This window comes from Diorhabda sublineata, chromosome 9 (genome assembly GCF_026230105.1).
Source record: "Diorhabda sublineata isolate icDioSubl1.1 chromosome 9, icDioSubl1.1, whole genome shotgun sequence".
Lineage (NCBI taxonomy): Eukaryota > Metazoa > Arthropoda > Insecta > Coleoptera > Chrysomelidae > Diorhabda > Diorhabda sublineata.
The window spans coordinates 1756913-1778388 of record NC_079482.1 but is presented as its reverse complement, the minus strand read 5'-3'; the positions used below and the strand labels follow the sequence as shown (position 1 = coordinate 1778388).

Genomic DNA, 21476 nt, shown 5'->3' with positions numbered 1-21476 from the left:
AATTCAATAATTTGCGTTCGTAAGTCGATTCACGATTGATTTATAAATCAAACTGAACAAGTTTGACAATGACATTTGACACGATTCACGCGTCATCTGTCAAAAACAGTGTTGCGAAAAAGATACCAAAAAAAATGGAACGCAATATGTTGTTACATTTCTTTTACCCCCTGTAGTTGATATAAAATAAAAAAAATGTATTTCGAAACGTATTAAGTCTAGAGAAAAAATAGAAAAACTATAACAGAATTTTCGATGATCGTTTTAATGGAAAATTCAAGGAAAACTCACCCCGAACATCGCTCTAAGATCTGGATCCCTAAACCTGAATGGAATGTTGGAAACGTGTAGCCTTTTAGGTTGATTTTTCGAAATATCTGTAGCTGCCTGACCTGCCGATTGATTGGTCGTACCATCCGAAGACTCTGAAGTTGGAGGCGGAACCGAAGAACCATTATCGTTATCCTGAAAACCAAAATTTAAAAAAAAACAAATTCGAAGATTTTTTTTTGTTTTTAAACTTACGTTTACCGTGGAAATCTGTTCGCACTTGTAATTATTTTGCGACTGTGCCGCCAAAGTCGCCGGACTACACGCTATGCTTACTGGTGGTTCCGCTGTCGGAGGTGGTTGCGGAGGAGGCGGACTGAAAGGCGGTCCTGCGCCCGGCGCCGTGGCACCGGTCGGCGGCGGGAGGAGCGCGGAAACGGCCGGTTTCTCCTCCGCCCCCGGTTTGATTTCGCCGTTTTGCGTCGGGAAACCAGTCGGGGTGGCTGTCGCAGCTCCGGGGAAGGGAGCCGTCATACCCGTCTGGACCATGTGCTGCAACAAATAATTTATTATTCTAAAAAAATATGCGAGGGCCGTTGAGGGGATAACGTGACGATTGCTGAACCAGAATTTCGTTTAAAAATAGTAAATATTAACTATAGGTCGAGTTAAAACAAAAACGTGTAATTCGAGTCGATTAACAAACTAAAACAATCGATTAGGTAATGTGACGGACAGTTGTATCATTATCAAAAGATGCAATCATCGACAGGTTGTTGTAGGTCAGTGCCGACATATTAAATATAGTTTCACTGATTTTGGAACTCTAAATCTGCTCTATATGTAAGGGTGGGTAATCACTTGCAACAAAATACTCCGAACGAACCAAACGCGCGCTATATTAAATTCCTCTAGTACGTTGCGCTGAAGAGAACAAAACGTGCAAAACATTTTCAGAGGTTTATCGGTTCACCAGTGTTCAGTCGATACAGTTTTGATGTTCGTTGGTGTTTTAACTGTGCTTAGCTGTGGAGTGGAGTGAGAGAAAGTGTTTCGTTTTGTTGTTTTGTATTTAGAAAGACCCAAAAATTGCAAATTCGTATAATGAATCTTTTCCAATTTATTACGATGGTCTCAACTAATCAGAGATCTTCTATTTCATACGCACCCAGGTGTAGTGCTGTGGAGTTCACATTTCGAGAGTGTGGATAGAGATTCCGTCCTTTGCGCAACAAAACGTGTAATTCGAGTCGATTAACAAACTAATACAATCGATTGAGTAATGTGAAGATACTGAATATTTCGAATAAATATCTCAATCAGCACAATAATCGAACAGGAACAGTTGTATCGTTATCAAAAGTACTACAATCACCGATAGGTTGTCGTAGATCAGTACCGACATAATAGATATGGTTTCATTAAGTTCCCACTGTTTGGAACCAGAATGTCGTTAAAAAATAGTAAATATTAACTATAGGTCGAGATAAAACAAAAACGTGTAATTCGAGTCGATTAACAAACTAAAACAATCGATTGAGTAATGTGAAGATACTGAATATTTCGAATAAATATCTCAATCAGCACAATAATCAAACAGAAACAGTTGTATCGTTATCAAAAGTACTACAATCACCGATAGGTTGTCGGAGATCACTACCGACATATTAGATATGGTTTCATTAAGTTCCTACTGTTTGGAACCAGAATGTCGTTAAAAAATAGTAAATATTAACTATAGGTAGATTTAAAACAAAAACGTGTAATTCGAGTCGATTAACAAACTAAAACAATCGATTGAGTAATGTGAAGATACTGAATATTTCGAATAAATATCTCAATCAGCACAATAATCAAACAGAAACAGTTGTATCGTTATCAAAAGTACTACAATCACCGATAGGTTGTCGGAGATCAGTACCGACATATTAGATATGGTTTCATTAAGTTCCTACTGTTTGGAACCAGAATGTCGTTAAAAAATAGTAAATATTAACTATAGGTCGAGATAAAACAAAAACGTGTAATTCGAGTCGATTAACAAATGTGAAGATACTGAATATTTCGTATAAATATCTTAATCAGCACAATAATCGAAGAGAGTTACTGCTGGTTTAATCCACGTCAAAAGTCATTGTACGAGAATTAAAAATGTCAAAGTCAATGTCAAATTTGACGTATTCTAATCAACTTTCGTATATACGATGAACGATATTTTTGATTGGCTTGAATTTACACCAGAATAGTATTTCGAAACGGAAAAAAAAGCGAGGAAACTAAAAAAAACACGCGATCCTAATTTAGTGATCTATTTGTGTCACATCAGACGCCACGCCAACGAACAAAGGGTTGTCCGAAAATACCCAGTATGTTCGACATGTACAAGTACAGAATATTCTTGGAATATCGAATTTGTGCGCCGCGGAGTTCACGGAACGCTTTCAAGGATAACATTCGGCAGATGTGTATCACTCTTCTTGGATCAAATTACAGATATACAGGGGGTAATATAAAGTGTGATCCCATATCGGTTTAGCTCCTTACCTCATAATTTGGTCTGGTTGAATTGATCTACCAGCATTTGCGAGAGATTCCTGATTTGAAGGATTTTAAATTCAACTTCTAACCATCCAGAATCGACGAAAGGAGTTCTAACCTAACCTAACTAATCCTGATCTAACCGGTGCATGTTTAAACCTGGTCTAAAATCGACAATTAATACGATGATTGAGCTGGAAGGTTCATTCGATTCGTTTCGACGAGTTTCTTGGTTGTTGTGGATGTGCAACAACATTTTGAATAATTGAAAGTTTCGTAATCATTAAAATGCTTTAAAAAAACAAGTTTAAACCGGAATTAATCGTCGAATTTAGTAAATTAATTATAGAAATTCAATATTTTGTAATTCTAACGACAATTAATACGATGATGGAGGTGGAAGGTTGCTATAAGGTTCATTTGATTCGTTTCGACGAGTTTCTTGGTTGTTGTGGATGTGCAACAACATTTTGAATAATTGAAAGTTTCGTAATCATTAAAATGCTTTAAAAAAACAAGTTTAAACCGGAATTAATCGTCGAATTTAGTAAATTAATTATAGAAATTCAATATTTTGTAATTCTAACGACAATTAATACGATGATGGAGGTGGAAAGTTGCTATAAGGTTCATTTGATACGTTTCGACGAGTTTCTTGGTTGTTGTGGATGTGCAACAACATTTTGAACAGTTGAAAGTTTCGTAATCATTAAAATGCTTTAAAAAAACAAGTTTAAACCGGAATTAATCGTCGAATTTAGTAAATTAATTATAGAAATTCAATATTTTGTAATTCTAACGACAATTAATACGATGATGGAGGTGGAAGGTTGCTATAAGGTTCATTTGATTCGTTTCGACGAGTTTCTTGGTTGTTGTGGATGTGCAACAACATTTTGAATAATTGAAAGTTTCGTAATCATTAAAATGCTTTAAAAAAACAAGTTTAAACCGGAATTAATCGTCGAATTTAGTAAATTAATTATAGAAATTCAATATTTTGTAATTCTAACGACAATTAATACGATGATGGAGGTGGAAAGTTGCTATAAGGTTCATTTGATACGTTTCGACGAGTTTCTTGGTTGTTGTGGATGTGCAACAACATTTTGAACAGTTGAAAGTTTCGTAGTCATTAAAATGCTTTTAAAAAAGCAGTTTAAACCGGAATTAATCCTCATATTTAATAAATTGATTATAGAAATTCAATATTTTGTAATTCATCACGTATATTGAAGTTTACGACGCGTGGCATCCGAAATATCAATCAGCCCAACGAACAATGAAACTCGGTTATGTATTTAAACGTGTTGACGTTGAATGATTATTTTAGGAAGTGTTAAAAGTACCGATCGAGACGAGCCAAATTTTTTTAAAACTTATTCCTATCGTTATAATCCCTAAATGATTACATAATGCGGTGTAATATACAATTTTTTATGAAAATCAATTTCATGTCGACACACCAAAAGCCATTTGAACAATCAATATTTCATAAATACCCACGGCGCTCGTAATGAACTAATAAATGAAAAATAATGTTCACTCCCCGTATAAAATTCGACAGACAAACCGTCAGTCCACGTGGACTCATCATCTCCATTGTTAACATCGAATCGTTAACAAAAATGCATTTCTATTTGCCGGAGCTCGAAATATACCACTCGAAAAGTCTGCGATAAGCAGTGGCGTGGCTTAGTGAGATTCATTTAATTCTCAAATTCCTTTAAATAACTAGAAATATGGCGTTTTTTGTACCAAGGGCGATTGGAGACAATGAAATTACACAACAAATTTTTTGGTTAGATGGTTTGCTCGGTGGGATGGGGTTGTCATTCCAAACCCTGTCAAAAGCCTTTGATATATCCAATGCGGGAGGCTCGATTGGAACTAAAACCATCGATTGGTAGTTACTGGGAACCTTCTGGTTGCTTTTTTTTGTATGGATTGAACCCTAGCACTTGGGGCAGTCGCTTTATGGATGTTCGAGCCTTTGAGGGGTTTTGCCACATCTTGGTGACGAAATTCTATTTTTTGCAAAGACGTAACAGCTCCAAGAAGACTGGTTGATCAAGAGCAGAGGTCTTAACCTTTTTGACCCACTTTGAGCGATCAGATTCGACGATAAATAATCGAGGGGGTTTTTGGTATAGATTCAACTAAAAGACTTCAACGTTTCATTGAAAATTTTCAACTAGACAAATTCCAATTGGATTAAAGTACCACCATGACATTTGTCATTGTTATACGAACTAATTTAGGGAGTTAAACGTTTCCTATTAGTTCAATTAAGCTATGCGGTCATATTTTAAACAGATGTGATCCTGTGAACAATTTAATAAACATTGCAGACTTATAAAGTGATATTACGTCATTCGTAATTGCGTTTATTCGGTTACACCAAAAAAAAAAATAGTTAACCATGTAAAAAAGTGGAAATATTTATATGATGTAACGGAAATTTTGATAAAACTATTTAAAATATAAAATTAGCTTGAAATATTCCGACTAAGACGTCTCGTATCGTGTGTGTGTCGGAGAAGTACCGGAAATTTTTAAAAACGGGCTCTGTTGTCGACGCGCCGCGTTCCGAACTACCGGTATATGCGACAACTAACGAAGCGGAAGGGTAGCTGGGCTGTGAAGCTTTTAATAGTCATAAATTTCTAAAATTTTGGATTTTTTTTTTGAAGAAAATACGGATATGTTCGCTAAAATTAATTTTCTTGTATTATTTGTCGATTTGGGTCGAATTTCGAGCTTCATCCATCATCGTTTCATTGAACGAGACATTCCATATACAGATGTGGTTTAGTTAGTTCCAAGTTATCAATCATCACCTTCTGGTTCTGTCGCAAACGATTGAATGTTTGAAGGAATTCCCCAAAGCGTTGAACTCGGCTCCTTTTTGCATATTTTTCTAACAAACGATTTTAAACGGAAGGGGGATTGATGGTATCAGACCCTGGGGTAATAATGAGCCAACGTTTGGGAATATTGAGGGTAATTTGGAAGAGAATCGTCTAGGAAAATCGAATTACGGTCTTTGCTATCGTAGTATTGATTTCAATAAGAAAATAAATGGAATAAAGACCCTAATTTGATGAAGATAATTAAAAAAGGTTTGTTATACGAGAATTAATGGAAAAGTTTTTGATTTCGACCTAAAGATGTTGGTATAAGTTGGGAAATATATTTGCGCATGCGTTGGGAAATTTTTTTCTACATTCAACCAACCCTCAAAAACAAGTTTCTAAAATTTCAGCTCAATCCTCCAATTATTTTGGCGTGAGTGATTTTTTAAACAAGGATATGTTTTTAATAATTATTCGGACAAGTTCGAAAGTCCCTATTTCTAATTCTGAGGACCCTATCGACGTTCTGATTTTTTTCCACAAACAACCAGCCCTCAAAAACAAGTCTCTAAAATTTCAGCTCAATCCTTCAACTATTTTGGCGCAAGTGATTTTGTAAACAAAGATATGTTTTTAATAATTATTCGGACAAGTTCGAAAGCCCCTATTTCTAATTCTGAGGACCCTATCACCGTGCTGATTTTTTTCTACAAACAACCAGCCCTCAAAAACAAGTCTCTAAAATTTCAGCTCAATCCTCCAATTATTTTGGCTCAAGTGATTTTTTAAATATGGATATGTTTTTGATAATTATTCGAACAAGTTCGAAAGCCCCTATTTCTATTTCTATGGACCCTATCGACGTGCTGATTTTTTTCTACAAACAATCAACCTTCAAAAACAAGTCTCTCAAATTTCAGCTCAATCCTCCAATTATTTTGGCGTGAGTGATTTTTTAAACAAGGATATGTTTTTGATAATTATTCGAACAAGTTCGAAAGCCCCTATTTCTAATTATGAGGACCCTATGAACGTGCTGATTTTTTTCTACAAACAATCAACCTTCAAAAACAAGTCTCTAACATTTCAGCTCAATCCTCCAATTATTTTGGCTCAAGTGATTTTTTAAATATGGATATGTTTTTGATAATTATTCGAACAAGTTCGAAAGCCCCTATTTCTATTTCTGTGGACCCTATCGACGTTCTGATTTTTTTCTACAAACAATCAACCTTCAAAAATAAGTCTCTCAAATTTCAGCTCAATCCTCCAATTATTTTGGCGTGAGTGATTTTTTAAACAAGGATATGTTTTTGATAATTATTCGAACAAGTTCGAAAGCCCCTATTTCTATTTCTGTGGACCCTATCGACGTTCTGATTTTTTTCTACAAACAATCAACCTTCAAAAATAAGTCTCTCAAATTTCAGCTCCATCCTCCAATTATTTTGGCGTGAGTGATTTTTTAAATAAGGATATGTTTTTGATAATTATTCGAACAAGTTCGAAAGCCCCTATTTCTAATTATGAGGACCCTATGAACGTGCTGATTTTTTTCTACAAACAACCAGCCCTCAAAAACAAGTCTCTAAAATTTCAGCTCAATCCTTCAACTATTTTGGCGCAAGTGATTTTGTAAACAAAGATATGTTTTTAATAATTATTCGGACAAGTTCGAAAGCCCCTATTTCTAATTCTGAGGACCCTATCGACGTTCTGATTTTTTTCTACAAACAACCAGCCCTCAAAAACAAGTCTCTCAAATTTCAGCTCAATCCTCCAATTATTTTGGCGTGAGTGATTTTTTAAACAAGGATATGTTTTTGATAATTATTCGAACAAGTTCGAAAGCCCCTATTTCTAATTATGAGGACCCTATGAACGTGCTGATTTTTTTCTACAAACAATCAACCTTCAAAAACAAGTCTCTAACATTTCAGCTCAATCCTCCAATTATTTTGGCTCAAGTGATTTTTTAAATATGGATATGTTTTTGATAATTATTCGAACAAGTTCGAAAGCCCCTATTTCTATTTCTGTGGACCCTATCGACGTTCTGATTTTTTTCTACAAACAATCAACCTTCAAAAATAAGTCTCTCAAATTTCAGCTCAATCCTCCAATTATTTTGGCGTGAGTGATTTTTTAAACAAGGATATGTTTTTGATAATTATTCGAACAAGTTCGAAAGCCCCTATTTCTATTTCTGTGGACCCTATCGACGTTCTGATTTTTTTCTACAAACAATCAACCTTCAAAAATAAGTCTCTCAAATTTCAGCTCAATCCTCCAATTATTTTGGCGTGAGTGATTTTTTAAACAAGGATATGTTTTTGATAATTATTCGAACAAGTTCGAAAGCCCCTATTTCTATTTCTGTGGACCCTATCGACGTTCTGATTTTTTTCTACAAACAATCAACCTTCAAAAATAAGTCTCTCAAATTTCAGCTCCATCCTCCAATTATTTTGGCGTGAGTGATTTTTTAAATAAGGATATGTTTTTGATAATTATTCGAACAAGTTCGAAAGCCCCTATTTCTAATTATGAGGACCCTATGAACGTGCTGATTTTTTTCTACAAACAACCAGCCGTCAAAAACAAGTCTCTAAAATTTCAGCTCAATCCTTCAACTATTTTGGCGCAAGTGATTTTGTAAACAAAGATATGTTTTTAATAATTATTCGGACAAGTTCGAAAGCCTCTATTTCTAATTCTGAGGACCCTATCACCGTGCTAATTTTTTTCTACAAACAACCAGCCCTCAAAAACAAGTCTCTAAAATTTCAGCTCAATCCTCCAATTATTTTGGCTCAAGTGATTTTTTAAATATGGATATGTTTTTGATAATTATTCGAACAAGTTCGAAAGCCCCTATTTCTATTTCTATGGACCCTATCGACGTGCTGATTTTTTTCTACAAACAATCAACCTTCAAAAACAAGTCTCTCAAATTTCAGCTCAATCCTCCAATTATTTTGGCGTGAGTGATTTTTTAAACAAGGATATGTTTTTGATAATTATTCGAACAAGTTCGAAAGCCCCTATTTCTAATTATGAGGACCCTATGAACGTGCTGATTTTTTTCTACAAACAATCAACCTTCAAAAACAAGTCTCTAACATTTCAGCTCAATCCTCCAATTATTTTGGCTCAAGTGATTTTTTAAATATGGATATGTTTTTGATAATTATTCGAACAAGTTCGAAAGCCCCTATTTCTATTTCTGTGGACCCTATCGACGTGCTGATTTTTTTCTACAAACAATCAACCTTCAAAAACAAGTCTCTAAAATTTCAGCTCAATCCTCCAATTATTTTGGCTCAAGTGATTTTTTAAATATGGATATGTTTTTGATAATTATTCGAACAAGTTCGAAAGCCCCTATTTCTATTTCTGTGGACCCTATCGACGTGCTGATTTTTTTCTACAAACAATCAACCTTCAAAAACAAGTCTCTAAAATTTCAGCTCAATCCTCCAATTATTTTGGCTCAAGTGATTTTTTAAATATGGATATGTTTTTGATAATTATTCGAACAAGTTCGAAAGCCCCTATTTCTATTTCTGTGGACCCTATCGACGTGCTGATTTTTTTCTACAAACAATCAACCTTCAAAAACAAGTCTCTCAAATTTCAGCTCAATCCTCCAATTATTTTGGCGTGAGTGATTTTTTAAACAAGGATATGTTTTTGATAATTATTCGAACAAGTTCGAAAGCCCCTATTTCTAATTATGAGGACCCTATGAACGTGCTGATTTTTTTCTACAAACAATCAACCTTCAAAAACAAGTCTCTAACATTTCAGCTCAATCCTCCAATTATTTTGGCTCAAGTGATTTTTTAAATATGGATATGTTTTTGATAATTATTCGAACAAGTTCGAAAGCCCCTATTTCTATTTCTGTGGACCCTATCGACGTTCTGATTTTTTTCTACAAACAATCAACCTTCAAAAATAAGTCTCTCAAATTTCAGCTCAATCCTCCAATTATTTTGGCGTGAGTGATTTTTTAAACAGGGATATGTTTTTGATAATTATTCGAACAAGTTCGAAAGCCCCTATTTCTAATTATGAGGACCCTATGAACGTGCTGATTTTTTTCTACAAACAACCAACCCTCAAAAACAAGTCTCTAAAATTTCAGCTCAATCCTCCAACTATTTTGGCGTGAGTGATTTTGTAAACAAAGATATGTTTTTGATAATTATTCGAACAAGTTCGAAAGCCCCTATTTCTAATTCTGAGAACCCTATCGACGTGCTGATTTTTTTATACAAACAATCAACCTTCAAAAACAAGTCTCTAAAATTTCAGCTCAATCCTCCAATTATTTTGGCTCAAGTGATTTTTTAAATATGGATATGTTTTTGATAATTATTCGAACAAGTTCGAAAGCCCCTATTTCTATTTCTGTGGACCCTATCGACGTGCTGATTTTTTTCTACAAACAATCAACCTTCAAAAACAAGTCTCTAAAATTTCAGCTCAATCCTCCAATTATTTTGGCTCAAGTGATTTTTTAAATATGGATATGTTTTTGATAATTATTCGAACAAGTTCGAAAGCCCCTATTTCTAATTCTGAGGACCCTATCGACGTTCTGATGGTTTTCTACAAACAATTACGAGAAGAAAATGTTTTGTTTCTTTTGTTAGATAGGATATTTTCCACGCAACCCTCGTAGATTCACCACAATCTAGATAAATGCGTAATTGTAATTTCAAACACTTGAAACGTTTCGGCTAGCTTCAAACAAATATTTCTTTTTACGTTAATCTGTTTGCATTGTCAACAATACTATTTGAAAGTGATCAGTGAACACATTACGAGTAAACACCATACAATACACTGTTAAAATATTTACAAAAAACAACGTCAAAATCGTCTGTAAACTTGTAAAGGAAATAACTTGAATTCGGTAAATAAAACTTGACAACATCGCAATTTTCGTAAGATAACGTTCAACGAACGACCGCCAGGTGGATTCAAATCAAAACGAACGAAGCGATTTATTTGTTGGATGTCATCTGTCAAATCAAATGTCACTGCAAAACTCTCGAACGAAGTTTGATGACGTGTTATGTGAAATAATGAAGCACGTTTAAAGATCGCAGATATCTAACGAACGGAAATCAATTTCCATTTCCACTTCGCCAGATATTTCTCTTGGAAAGCTGTGGAATCGTTAGCGTAGTGGCGGAGCGACACCTTCTGTAAGGGAGAGAACGAATTTTGCGCCCTTTCCCGGGCACACCGCCTCGTTACCGGGGAACTGTCCCGGAAATTTTCTGGATGTCGTATTAGGGACCAAAGGACGTAATTCGAAGATTGCGACACAAAGGGAGGAGTAGGGAGAAGGGCGTAACACGTATACAAATTTACAGGATGGACAAATAAATATAAATGATTTAACTAGACGTCAAATTAATACTAGTTGCCAAATTAACGTGTTTTTTTGGTATTTCCCTGGTATTGACCGATTTTTTTAAGGTCAAGTTCGACGTTCAACGAATTTTTATTTTTCGTATATAATTTACGAATATTTCACGTTAACGATCACAGGTGCGAGAATTGAACTTTGTTTATTATTTTTTTTTAATTTTGGAAACAATTTAGACAACAACAGACCGACTCGCGCCAAAATCTGATTCAAAACATGGACGTATACATAAAATTCTCATTTCAAATTCAGTTTTTGACAGTATTTTTACTAAAAAAACACCAAAAGATTACGCGGACATCGCTACATACCTGGAAGTCATCTGAAAATCAAATTCCTTCATCACCAAGAAGATTCCAATCGAGGAAATCAAGGAATCGAGTCAATTGAAAACCAAAACTCGCTGCATCATCATACTGATTAAACTGTATGAATGTACAGCGTCAGGATACACCACCAAGAAGCTTCCAAACTCTTCTACGTTAACCTGAAGGAAGCAGCTACATCAGAACAACAGAACTACCGAGTATTGGACCAAAAGATTGTGTAAAACATGGTGTACATCACCAAAAGAAGATTCCAATCGAGGAAATCAAGGAATCGAGTCAATTGGAAACCAAAACTCGCTGCATCATCATACTGATTAAACTGTATGAATGTACAGCGTCAGGATACACCACCAAGAAGCTTCCAAACTCTTCTACGTTAACCTGAAGGAAGCAGCTACATCAGAACAACAGAACTACCGAGTATTGGACCAAAAGATTGTGTAAAACATGGTGTACATCACCAAAAGAAGATTCCAATCGAGGAAATCAAGGAATCGAGTCAATTGGAAACCAAAACTCGCTGCATCATCATACTGATTAAACTGTATGAATGTACAGCGTCAGGATACACCACCAAGAAGCTTCCAAACTCTTCTACGTTAACCTGAAGGAAGCAGCTACATCAGAACAAAAGATCTACCGAGTATTGGACCAAAAGATTGTGTAAAACATGGTGTACATCACCAGAAGAAGATTCCAATCGAGGAAATCAAGGAATCGAGTCAATTGGAAACCAAAACTCGCTGCATCATCATACTGATTAAACTGTATGAATGTACAGCGTCAGGATACACCACCAAGAAGCTTCCAAACTCTTCTACGTTAACCTGAAGGAAGCAGCTACATCAAAACAACAGATCTACCGAGTATTGGACCAAAAGATTGTGTAAAACATGGTGTACATCACCAGAAGAAGATTCCAATCGAGGAAATCAAGAAATCGAGTCAATTGAAAACCAAAACTCGCTGCATCATCATACTGATTAAACTGTATGAATGTACAGCGTCAGGATACACCACCAAGAAGCTTCCAAACTCTTCTACGTTAACCTGAAGGAAGCAGCTACATCAGAACAAAAGATCTACCGAGTATTGGACCAAAAGATTGTGTAAAACATGGTGTACATCACCAGAAGAAAATTCCAATCGAGGAAATCAAGGAATTGCGGACCACGTTATCTGTGAGTGCTCTACACTCACACTAGAGCGGTTTAAACACCTGGGTAAGCCCCACAACCTGTCTAACGACACCAAAGGGTTCAAGGCAAAGCTCCTGATCGACTTTGGTGACGTCAAGTGGGACACGACGGACCTATCTGAAGGTCTATGTGTTCAACGGCTTCACGACCGCCCACACCTCCGAACTATGCACTATGATGATCTGTGCCGCATCTAGGAAATCACCAGAGGACGCTCTGTTTTCTTCCGAGTAATTTTCGATTACGTGGTCGATCTGTATCGATACCACCACGACAAATGTCCTTCCGAGGTGTCCAAAGACCCACTCGACAGTTAGACGTGGATCATGACCGTATTCGTAGACGCAATTTGGCAACCCCGTGGAGTCAGTCAACAACAGGATATAGATAGAAGTTCGAGCATTTCCACGACACCCCCCGTATGTACGAACGTTTTATTTGGTATCGTTTTTCGATGGATATAATGATCGTGACGTAGTACAAAATGCCGATTATAAATTAATACATACAATAGGGTGTTAATTATAATTTCAAATAACTTGATATTCGAAAGAGTAACCTCGTGTCGTAGGAATGAAAAGGCAAAGGTTAAAACAAAAATAATAACTAAGCTGAATATTTAGGGATATACAACAGTTTTATAAGTCTTTTAAGCCTTGCTTTCCATTTTCTTCACCAATGTTCTCGATTTGTTTTGGTCTTTTTGCTGATTTTCTTCGCTGATTTTTTCATTTTCTTTTGGTCTTTGGTTTTTGCTGATTTTCTTCGCTAATCTTCTTGATTTCTTTTGGTCTTTTTGCTGATTTTTTCATTTTCTTTTGGTCTTTGGTTTTTGCTGATTTTCTTCGCTAATCTTCTTGATTTCTGTTGGTCTTTTTGCTGATTTTCTTCGCTGATTTTTTCATTTTCTTTTGGTCTTTGGTTTTTGCTGATTTTCTTCGCTAATCTTCTTGATTTCTTTTGGTCTTTTTGCTGATTTTTTCATTTTCTTTTGGTCTTTGGTTTTTGCTGATTTTCTTCGCTAATCTTCTTGATTTCTTTTGGTCTTTTTGCTGATTTTTTCATTTTCTTTTGGTCTTTGGTTTTTGCTGATTTTCTTCGCTAATCTTCTTGATTTCTGTTGGTCTTTTTGCTGATTTTCTTCGCTGATTTTTTCATTTTCTTTTGGTCTTTGGTTTTTGCTGATTTTCTTCGCTAATCTTCTTGATTTCTTTTGGTCTTTTTGCTGATTTTCTCCGCTGATTTTTTCATTTTCTTTTGGTCTTTGGTTTTTGCTGATTTTCTTCGCTGATTTTTTCATTTTCTTTTGGTCTTTGGTTTTTGCTGATTTTCTTCGCTAATCTTCTTGATTTCTGTTGGTCTTTTTGCTGATTTTCTCCGCTGATTTTTTCATTTTCTTTTGGTCTTTGGTTTTTGCTGATTTTCTTCGCTGATTTTTTCATTTTCTTTTGGTCTTTGGTTTTTGCTGATTTTCTTCGCTAATCTTCTTGATTTCTGTTGGTCTTTTTGCTGATTTTCTCCGCTGATTTTTTCATTTTCTTTTGGTCTTTGGTTTTTGCTGATTTTCTTCGCTAATCTTCTTGATTTCTGTTGGTCTTTTTGCTGATTTTCTCCGCTGATTTTTTCATTTTCTTTTGGTCTTTGGTTTTTGCTGATTTTCTTCGCTAATCTTCTTGATTTCTGTTGGTCTTTTTGCTGATTTTCTTCGCTGATTTTTTCATTTTCTTTTGGTCTTTGGTTTTTGCTGATTTTCTTCGCTAATCTTCTTGATTTCTTTTGGTCTTTTTGCTGATTTTCTCCGCTGATTTTTTCATTTTCTTTTGGTCTTTGGTTTTTGCTGATTTTCTTCGCTAATCTTCTCGATTTGTTTTGGTCTTTTTGCTGATTTTCTCCGCTGATTTTTTCATTTTCTTTTGGTCTTTGGTTTTTGCTGATTTTCTTCGCTAATCTTCTCGATTTGTTTTGGTCTTTTTGCTGATTTTCTCCGCTGATTTTTTCATTTTCTTTTGGTCTTTGGTTTTTGCTGATTTTCTTCGCTAATCTTCTTGATTTCTTTTGGTCTTTTTGCTGATTTTCTTCGCTGATTTTTTTCATTTTCTTTTGGTCTTTGGTTTTTGCTGATTTTCTTCGCTAATCTTCTTGATTTCTTTTGGTCTTTTTGCTGATTTTCTTCGCTGATTTTTTTCATTTTCTTTTGGTCTTTGGTTTTTGCTGATTTTCTTCGCTGATTTTTTCATTTTCTTTTGGTCTTTGCTGATTTTCTTCGCTAATCTTCTTGATTTCTGTTGGTCTTTTTGCTGATTTTCTCCGCTGATTTTTTCATTTTCTTTTGGTCTTTGGTTTTTGCTGATTTTCTTCGCTAATCTTCTCGATTTCTTTTGGTCTTTTTGCTGATTTTCTTCGCTGATTTCTTCATTTTCTTTTGGTCTTTGGTTTTTGCTGATTTTCTTCGCTAATCTTCTTGATTTCTTTTGGTCTTTTTGTTGATTTTCTTCGCTGATTTTTTCATTTTCTTTTGGTCTTTGGTTTTTGCTGATTTTCTTCGCTAATATTCTTGATTTCTTTTGGTCTTTTTGCTGATTTTCTCCGCTGATTTTTTCATTTTCTTTTGGTCTTTGGTTTTTGCTGATTTTCTTCACCAATCTTCTCGATTTCTTTTGGTCTTCACTGCTCTATATTTCTGAAGAGATTTCGATTGGCGATTGATTGTACACTTTTTTGCATTGTAAACTATTGAGCCCTTAACTAATTCTGAACGTGGGGTAAATATAGATAATTTTTCGACAATTAGAGAACCGTATATCGGAGATACGACTCATTAAAGGCATACCAAACTGTTATACGAGGTGGATAAATTTAGTTCTTTGGAAACTGACGTCAGGGTTGTGCCAAAGGGAGCTAGTATCGTGTGCAAAAAGACATATTTCAACACTGATGTCTGGACGGATAATGTCGTTGATGAATTGAATGAACCAAAGGGTCTAGTACCGAACCTTGAGGCACCCTACATTCTATTCACTTGTTTTATCAAATTAATTCTTCTTTACCGCGATGCTGGAAGGCATTCCACTTTTTTAGAATGAAAAGCATCTTTTTTTTAAAGAAATTCACTATAAATAAATGATTTGAATACTAATAGGAGAAAATTATACGTTTTAAAATATATCTGTTCCAACTAACATATAATAAAATATAGAAAACAGGATTTGCGGTTGATGGTAATCATTAGTACTGGCTCGGCACGGTAAAAATCATACATGGTATTACATTAAAGTCGTTTACAGTTTTAGTAGTACCGATAGTACTTTAAAACCGCCATTTTTAAGTGATTTTAGGTCAAAAAGTTGAAATTTCAATTTTTGAAAGGCTGTATCTCAGAAACTATTAGACCTACGGAGCTACATTTGGTCTCGTTTTGTAGCAAATTTTATCTACTTTAAATAATTATGTAATAGATATTCACGACAAACGCGTGGTTACAAAGTTATAGCGAAAAAACCAACAACAAGGTTTTCATTCCTGAAAAATCGGATTAAGACTTTTCCAATAGTCCCCAACAACAAACCGAAAAATAAAAACTAGCCGTTTACTAAATTTAAACGTTTTTTGTGTACGATTTGACTGTAAACAGTTGAGGGTCATTACCAAAAGTAGCACGAAACGATTCTATAAATTGTCGTTGAATAAGGTCAATTTTTCGAACAAACCTGCTTCTTTTGAACGTTCACTATCAAAAACTTGGTCAATCTTAACATTTCCACTAACTTAGCAACAAAAAAAGTCAAGGTTTACTAATACAGGGTGTTAATTAACACTACATGTTTTCGATTGTTAGAACTTCAGAAACAACCCTCGTATATACAGTTTTTTTACATAATATAATTCATTCGGTTATGATGCTTATGAAACCGTATTGTTAAATCGATTAATTGATTAAAAAAAAACAGTTCTTTGACTTCGATACTGGCAGCTAGGTCAACTAGCACCGGCTAGCACTTCTTTTCTCAACATAACCGGAAATCAGTTTAAATAATTACGCATTTACAATTAGCTGTTGTTTATGGTCGAGAAAACATTTTAATAGTTACGATACAACTTGTTGCCATTCGATATTAGCATCCTTTCAAAATATAATGTAAAAATAGCACCTAACCTAACCATTTATTGGTTTATTTTCTAGAATTTTTGAGAAATTCGATTCGAGTATATAAACGAGTTTGTTTGGCGGAGTTATACCGAATGGAACGAAATAGAAAAGTAAATAGTGAATTTAAATAAATTAGTTAAGTGTAGTGCAAAGTAATAACTCTTCGCGGAGCTAGTCTCAGAGTTACGAGAATAAAATTTTGTTTTTTTGACCTCGAATATCAAATTTTATTCGAAGGCAATTAAATTATATATAAACGAGTTTGTTTGGCGGAGTTATAACGAATGCAACGAAATAGAAAATTAAACGGTGAATTTAAATAAATTAGTTAAGTGTAGTGCAAAGTAATAACTCTTCGCGGAGCTAGTCTCCGAGTTACGACAATAAAATTTTGTTTTTTTGACCTCGAATATCGAATTTGATTCGAAGGCAATTAAATTATATATAAACGAGTTTGTTTGGCGGAGTTATAACGAATGCAACGAAATAGAAAATTAAACGGTGAATTTAAATAAATTAGTTAAGTGTAGTGCAAAGTAATAACTCTTCGCGGAGCTAGTCTCAGAGTTACGACAATAAAATTTTGTTTTTCTGACCTCGAATATCGAATTTTATTCGAAGGCAATTAAATTATATATAAACGAGTTTGTTTGGCGGAGTTATAACGAATGCAACGAAATAGAAAATTAAACGGTGAATTTAAATAAATTAGTTAAGTGTAGTGCAAAGTAATAACTCTTCGCGGAGCTAGTCTCAGAGTTACGAGAATAAAATTTTGTTTTTTTGACCTCGAATATCAAATTTTATTCGAAGGCAATTAAATTATATATAAACGAGTTTGTTTGGCGGAGTTATAACGAATGCAACGAAATAGAAAATTAAACGGTGAATTTAAATAAATTAGTTAAGTGTAGTGCAAAGTAATAACTCTTCGCGGAGCTAGTCTCCGAGTTACGACAATAAAATTTTGTTTTTCTGACCTCGAATATCGAATTTTATTCGAAGGCAATTAAATTATATATAAACGAGTTTGTTTGGCGGAGTTATAACGAATGCAACGAAATAGAAAATTAAACGGTGAATTTAAATAAATTAGTTAAGTGTAGTGCAAAGTAATAACTCTTCGCGGAGCTAGTCTCCGAGTTACGACAATAAAATTTTGTTTTTCTGACCTCGAATATCGAATTTGATTCGAAGGCAATTAAATTATATATAAACGAGTTTGTTTGGCGGAGTTATAACGAATGCAACGAAATAGAAAATTAAACGGTGAATTTAAATAAATTAGTTAAGTGTAGTGCAAAGTAATAACTCTTCGCGGAGCTAGTCTCCGAGTTACGACAATAAAATTTTGTTTTTCTGACCTCGAATATCGAATTTTATTCGAAGGCAATTAAATTATATATAAACGAGTTTGTTTGGCGGAGTTATAACGAATGCAACGAAATAGAAAATTAAACGGTGAATTTAAATAAATTAGTTAAGTGTAGTGCAAAGTAATAACTCTTCGCGGAGCTAGTCTCCGAGTTACGACAATAAAATTTTGTTTTTCTGACCTCGAATATCGAATTTGATTCGAAGGCAATTAAATTATATATAAACGAGTTTGTTTGGCGGAGTTATAACGAATGCAACGAAATAGAAAATTAAACGGTGAATTTAAATAAATTAGTTAAGTGTAGTGCAAAGTAATAACTCTTCGCGGAGCTAGTCTCCGAGTTACGACAATAAAATTTTGTTTTTCTGACCTCGAATATCGAATTTTATTCGAAGGCAATTAAATTATATATAAACGAGTTTGTTTGGCGGAGTTATAACGAATGCAACGAAATAGAAAATTAAACGGTGAATTTAAATAAATTAGTTAAGTGTAGTGCAAAGTAATAACTCTTCGCGGAGCTAGTCTCCGAGTTACGACAATAAAATTTTGTTTTTCTGACCTCGAATATCGAATTTGATTCGAAGGCAATTAAATTATATATAAACGAGTTTGTTTGGCGGAGTTATACCGAATGGAACGAAATAGAAAAGTAAATAGTGAATTTAAATAAATTAGTTAAGTGTAGAGCAAAGTAATAACTCTTCGCGGAGCTAGTCTCCGAGTTACGACAATAAAATTTTGTTTTTCTGACCTCGAATATCGAATTTGATTCGAAGGCAATTAAATTATATATAAACGAGTTTGTTTGGCGGAGTTATACCGAATGGAACGAAATAGAAAAGTAAATAGTGAATTTAAATAAATTAGTTAAGTGTAGTGTAAAGTAAATACTCTTCACGAAGCTACTTTCCGAGTTACGACAATAAAATTTTGTTTTTCCGACCTCGAATATCAAATTTGATTCGTGGGCGATTAAATTATATATAAACGAGTTTGTTTGCCGGAGTTATAACGAATGGAACGAAATAGAAGAGTAATCGGTCAATTTAAATAAATTAGTTAAGTGTAGTGTAAAGTAATAACTCTTCGCGGAGCTAGTCTCAGAGTTACGAGAATAAAATTTTGTTTTTTTGACCTCGAATATCAAATTTTATTCGAAGGCAATTAAATTATATATAAACGAGTTTGTTTGGCGGAGTTATAACGAATGCAACGAAATAGAAAATTAAACGGTGAATTTAAATAAATTAGTTAAGTGTAGTGCAAAGTAATAACTCTTCGCGGAGCTAGTCTCCGAGTTACGACAATAAAATTTTGTTTTTCTGACCTCGAATATCGAATTTGATTCGAAGGCAATTAAATTATATATAAACGAGTTTGTTTGGCGGAGTTATAACGAATGCAACGAAATAGAAAATTAAACGGTGAATTTAAATAAATTAGTTAAGTGTAGTGCAAAGTAATAACTCTTCGCGGAGCTAGTCTCCGAGTTACGACAATAAAATTTTGTTTTTTTGACCTCGAATATCGAATTTGATTCGAAGGCAATTAAATTATATATAAACGAGTTTGTTTGGCGGAGTTATAACGAATGCAACGAAATAGAAAATTAAACGGTGAATTTAAATAAATTAGTTAAGTGTAGTGCAAAGTAATAACTCTTCGCGGAGCTAGTCTCAGAGTTACGAGAATAAAATTTTGTTTTTTTGACCTCGAATATCAAATTTTATTCGAAGGCAATTAAATTATATATAAACGAGTTTGTTTGGCGGAGTTATACCGAATGGAACGAAATAGAAAAGTAAACGATGAATTTAAATAAATTAGTTAAGTGTAGTGCAAAGTAATAACTCTTCGCGGAGCTAGTCTCAGAGTTACGAGAATAAAATTTTGTTTTTCCGACCTCGAATATCAAATTTGATTCGTGGGCGATTAAATTATATATAAACGAGTTTGTTTGCCGGAGTTATAACGAATGCAACGAAATAGAAAAGTAAATAGTGAATTTAAATAAATTAGTTAAGTGTAGTGTAAAGTAATAACACTTCGCGGAGCTAGTCTCCGAGTTACGACAATAAAATTTTGTTTTTCCGACCTCGAATATCGGATTTGATTCGAAGGCAATTAAATTTACGAAAATATCTTATTTTATAGCAGCAGAAAATATTATTATAAATTTAATGATCGGTTTATGTTACTACTATGATGTTAAGGCAATTAAAATATTCTTCAAAGGTTCGATGATTGTAAATATCGCCGAGTTTTGACAAAATGTCGGTTGGGTATAAAAAAAAAAGTTTTTGAAAATAGTGTTCGGAATTCAAGTCAAAAATTTTGAATAAACTATTAGGTTATGAATTTTTGAAATAGTTCAAGTTTTCATTGTAACACCCTGTATAGATTTTCATAAATATTACCAAATACAACCCCAAAAAAAGATTCTAAATTTTTAATTTATAAAAAAATCAAAAAATTTTTAAAAAATTTGGCGTGCTTGTATAAAAAATTCTACATTTTCGAAATCATTCGAAATATCGATTTATTTTTGACATTAATCAATAGAGAAAACTTCTGTCTAAGCGAGTGTATACAGGGTGTTTCCAAAAAAAATTGGTCCCGTTTCTAGAATAGATAGAAAACTGAAAAATATTTGGGGTTTGCTCAGTAAAAAAAATCAAAATATGAGTCAGATAAAAGCCATTCCATTGGATGTATCAGCTTCCGAAATATATAAAAACGTATAAATTTCAATACAATTTTATTTCTTCAACACCCCTTTTCTTTAATAAGGGTGGAGGTTCGAAATTTTTTTACTGAGCAACCCCAAATATTTTTCAGTTTTCTATCTATCAAGGGATTACCTTGTTTGAGACACCCCGTATATTAGATTCCATATTTGTCAAAAATATACATTTTTGAAAAATTACACGATATGATTTAATAGTATCTTCAGTTTTGAAGTGGCAACGTTGTAAAACAAAAAAATTGGAATTTATGATACGAGGAATTCGAAAAACTTATCAGTTACTAGGAAAAAAAATTATCAAAGACGAAAAATTGGGGAAAATTCATGAAAATTGGATTTTACTGAAAACTAAGTACAATTTAATTGAAAATTAAATTATTTTTGAGTTTTTCGGGCAAAAATACATGATTTTTGAATGAATACAGAAATTTAATCAAAAATTAACAAGCAAAATATACAGGGTTAAATTTTGAGTAAATTATTTACTATATAAATTTATTGTATCTTCAATTTTGAAGTAGCAACGTTGTAAAACAAAAAAATCGGAATTTATGATACGAGGAAT

The 21476-nt window shown here is 33.8% G+C and overlaps 1 protein-coding gene across 4 annotated transcripts in view; it reads right to left on the bottom strand.

The window, feature by feature from the left end:
- The window catches only part of LOC130448655 (RNA binding protein fox-1 homolog 1-like), a 91018-nt gene that overhangs the window by 60424 nt on the left and 9118 nt on the right, over positions 1 to 21476 (bottom strand). For all 4 annotated transcript variants that reach the window (XM_056786109.1, XM_056786110.1, XM_056786111.1 and 1 more), the window contains exons 2-3: positions 526 to 822; positions 292 to 465 (exon numbers count right to left, since the gene is read on the bottom strand). In XM_056786109.1, coding sequence (XP_056642087.1) covers positions 292 to 465; positions 526 to 822 — 471 coding nt within the window. The remainder of the gene's footprint in view (positions 1 to 291; positions 466 to 525; positions 823 to 21476) is intronic.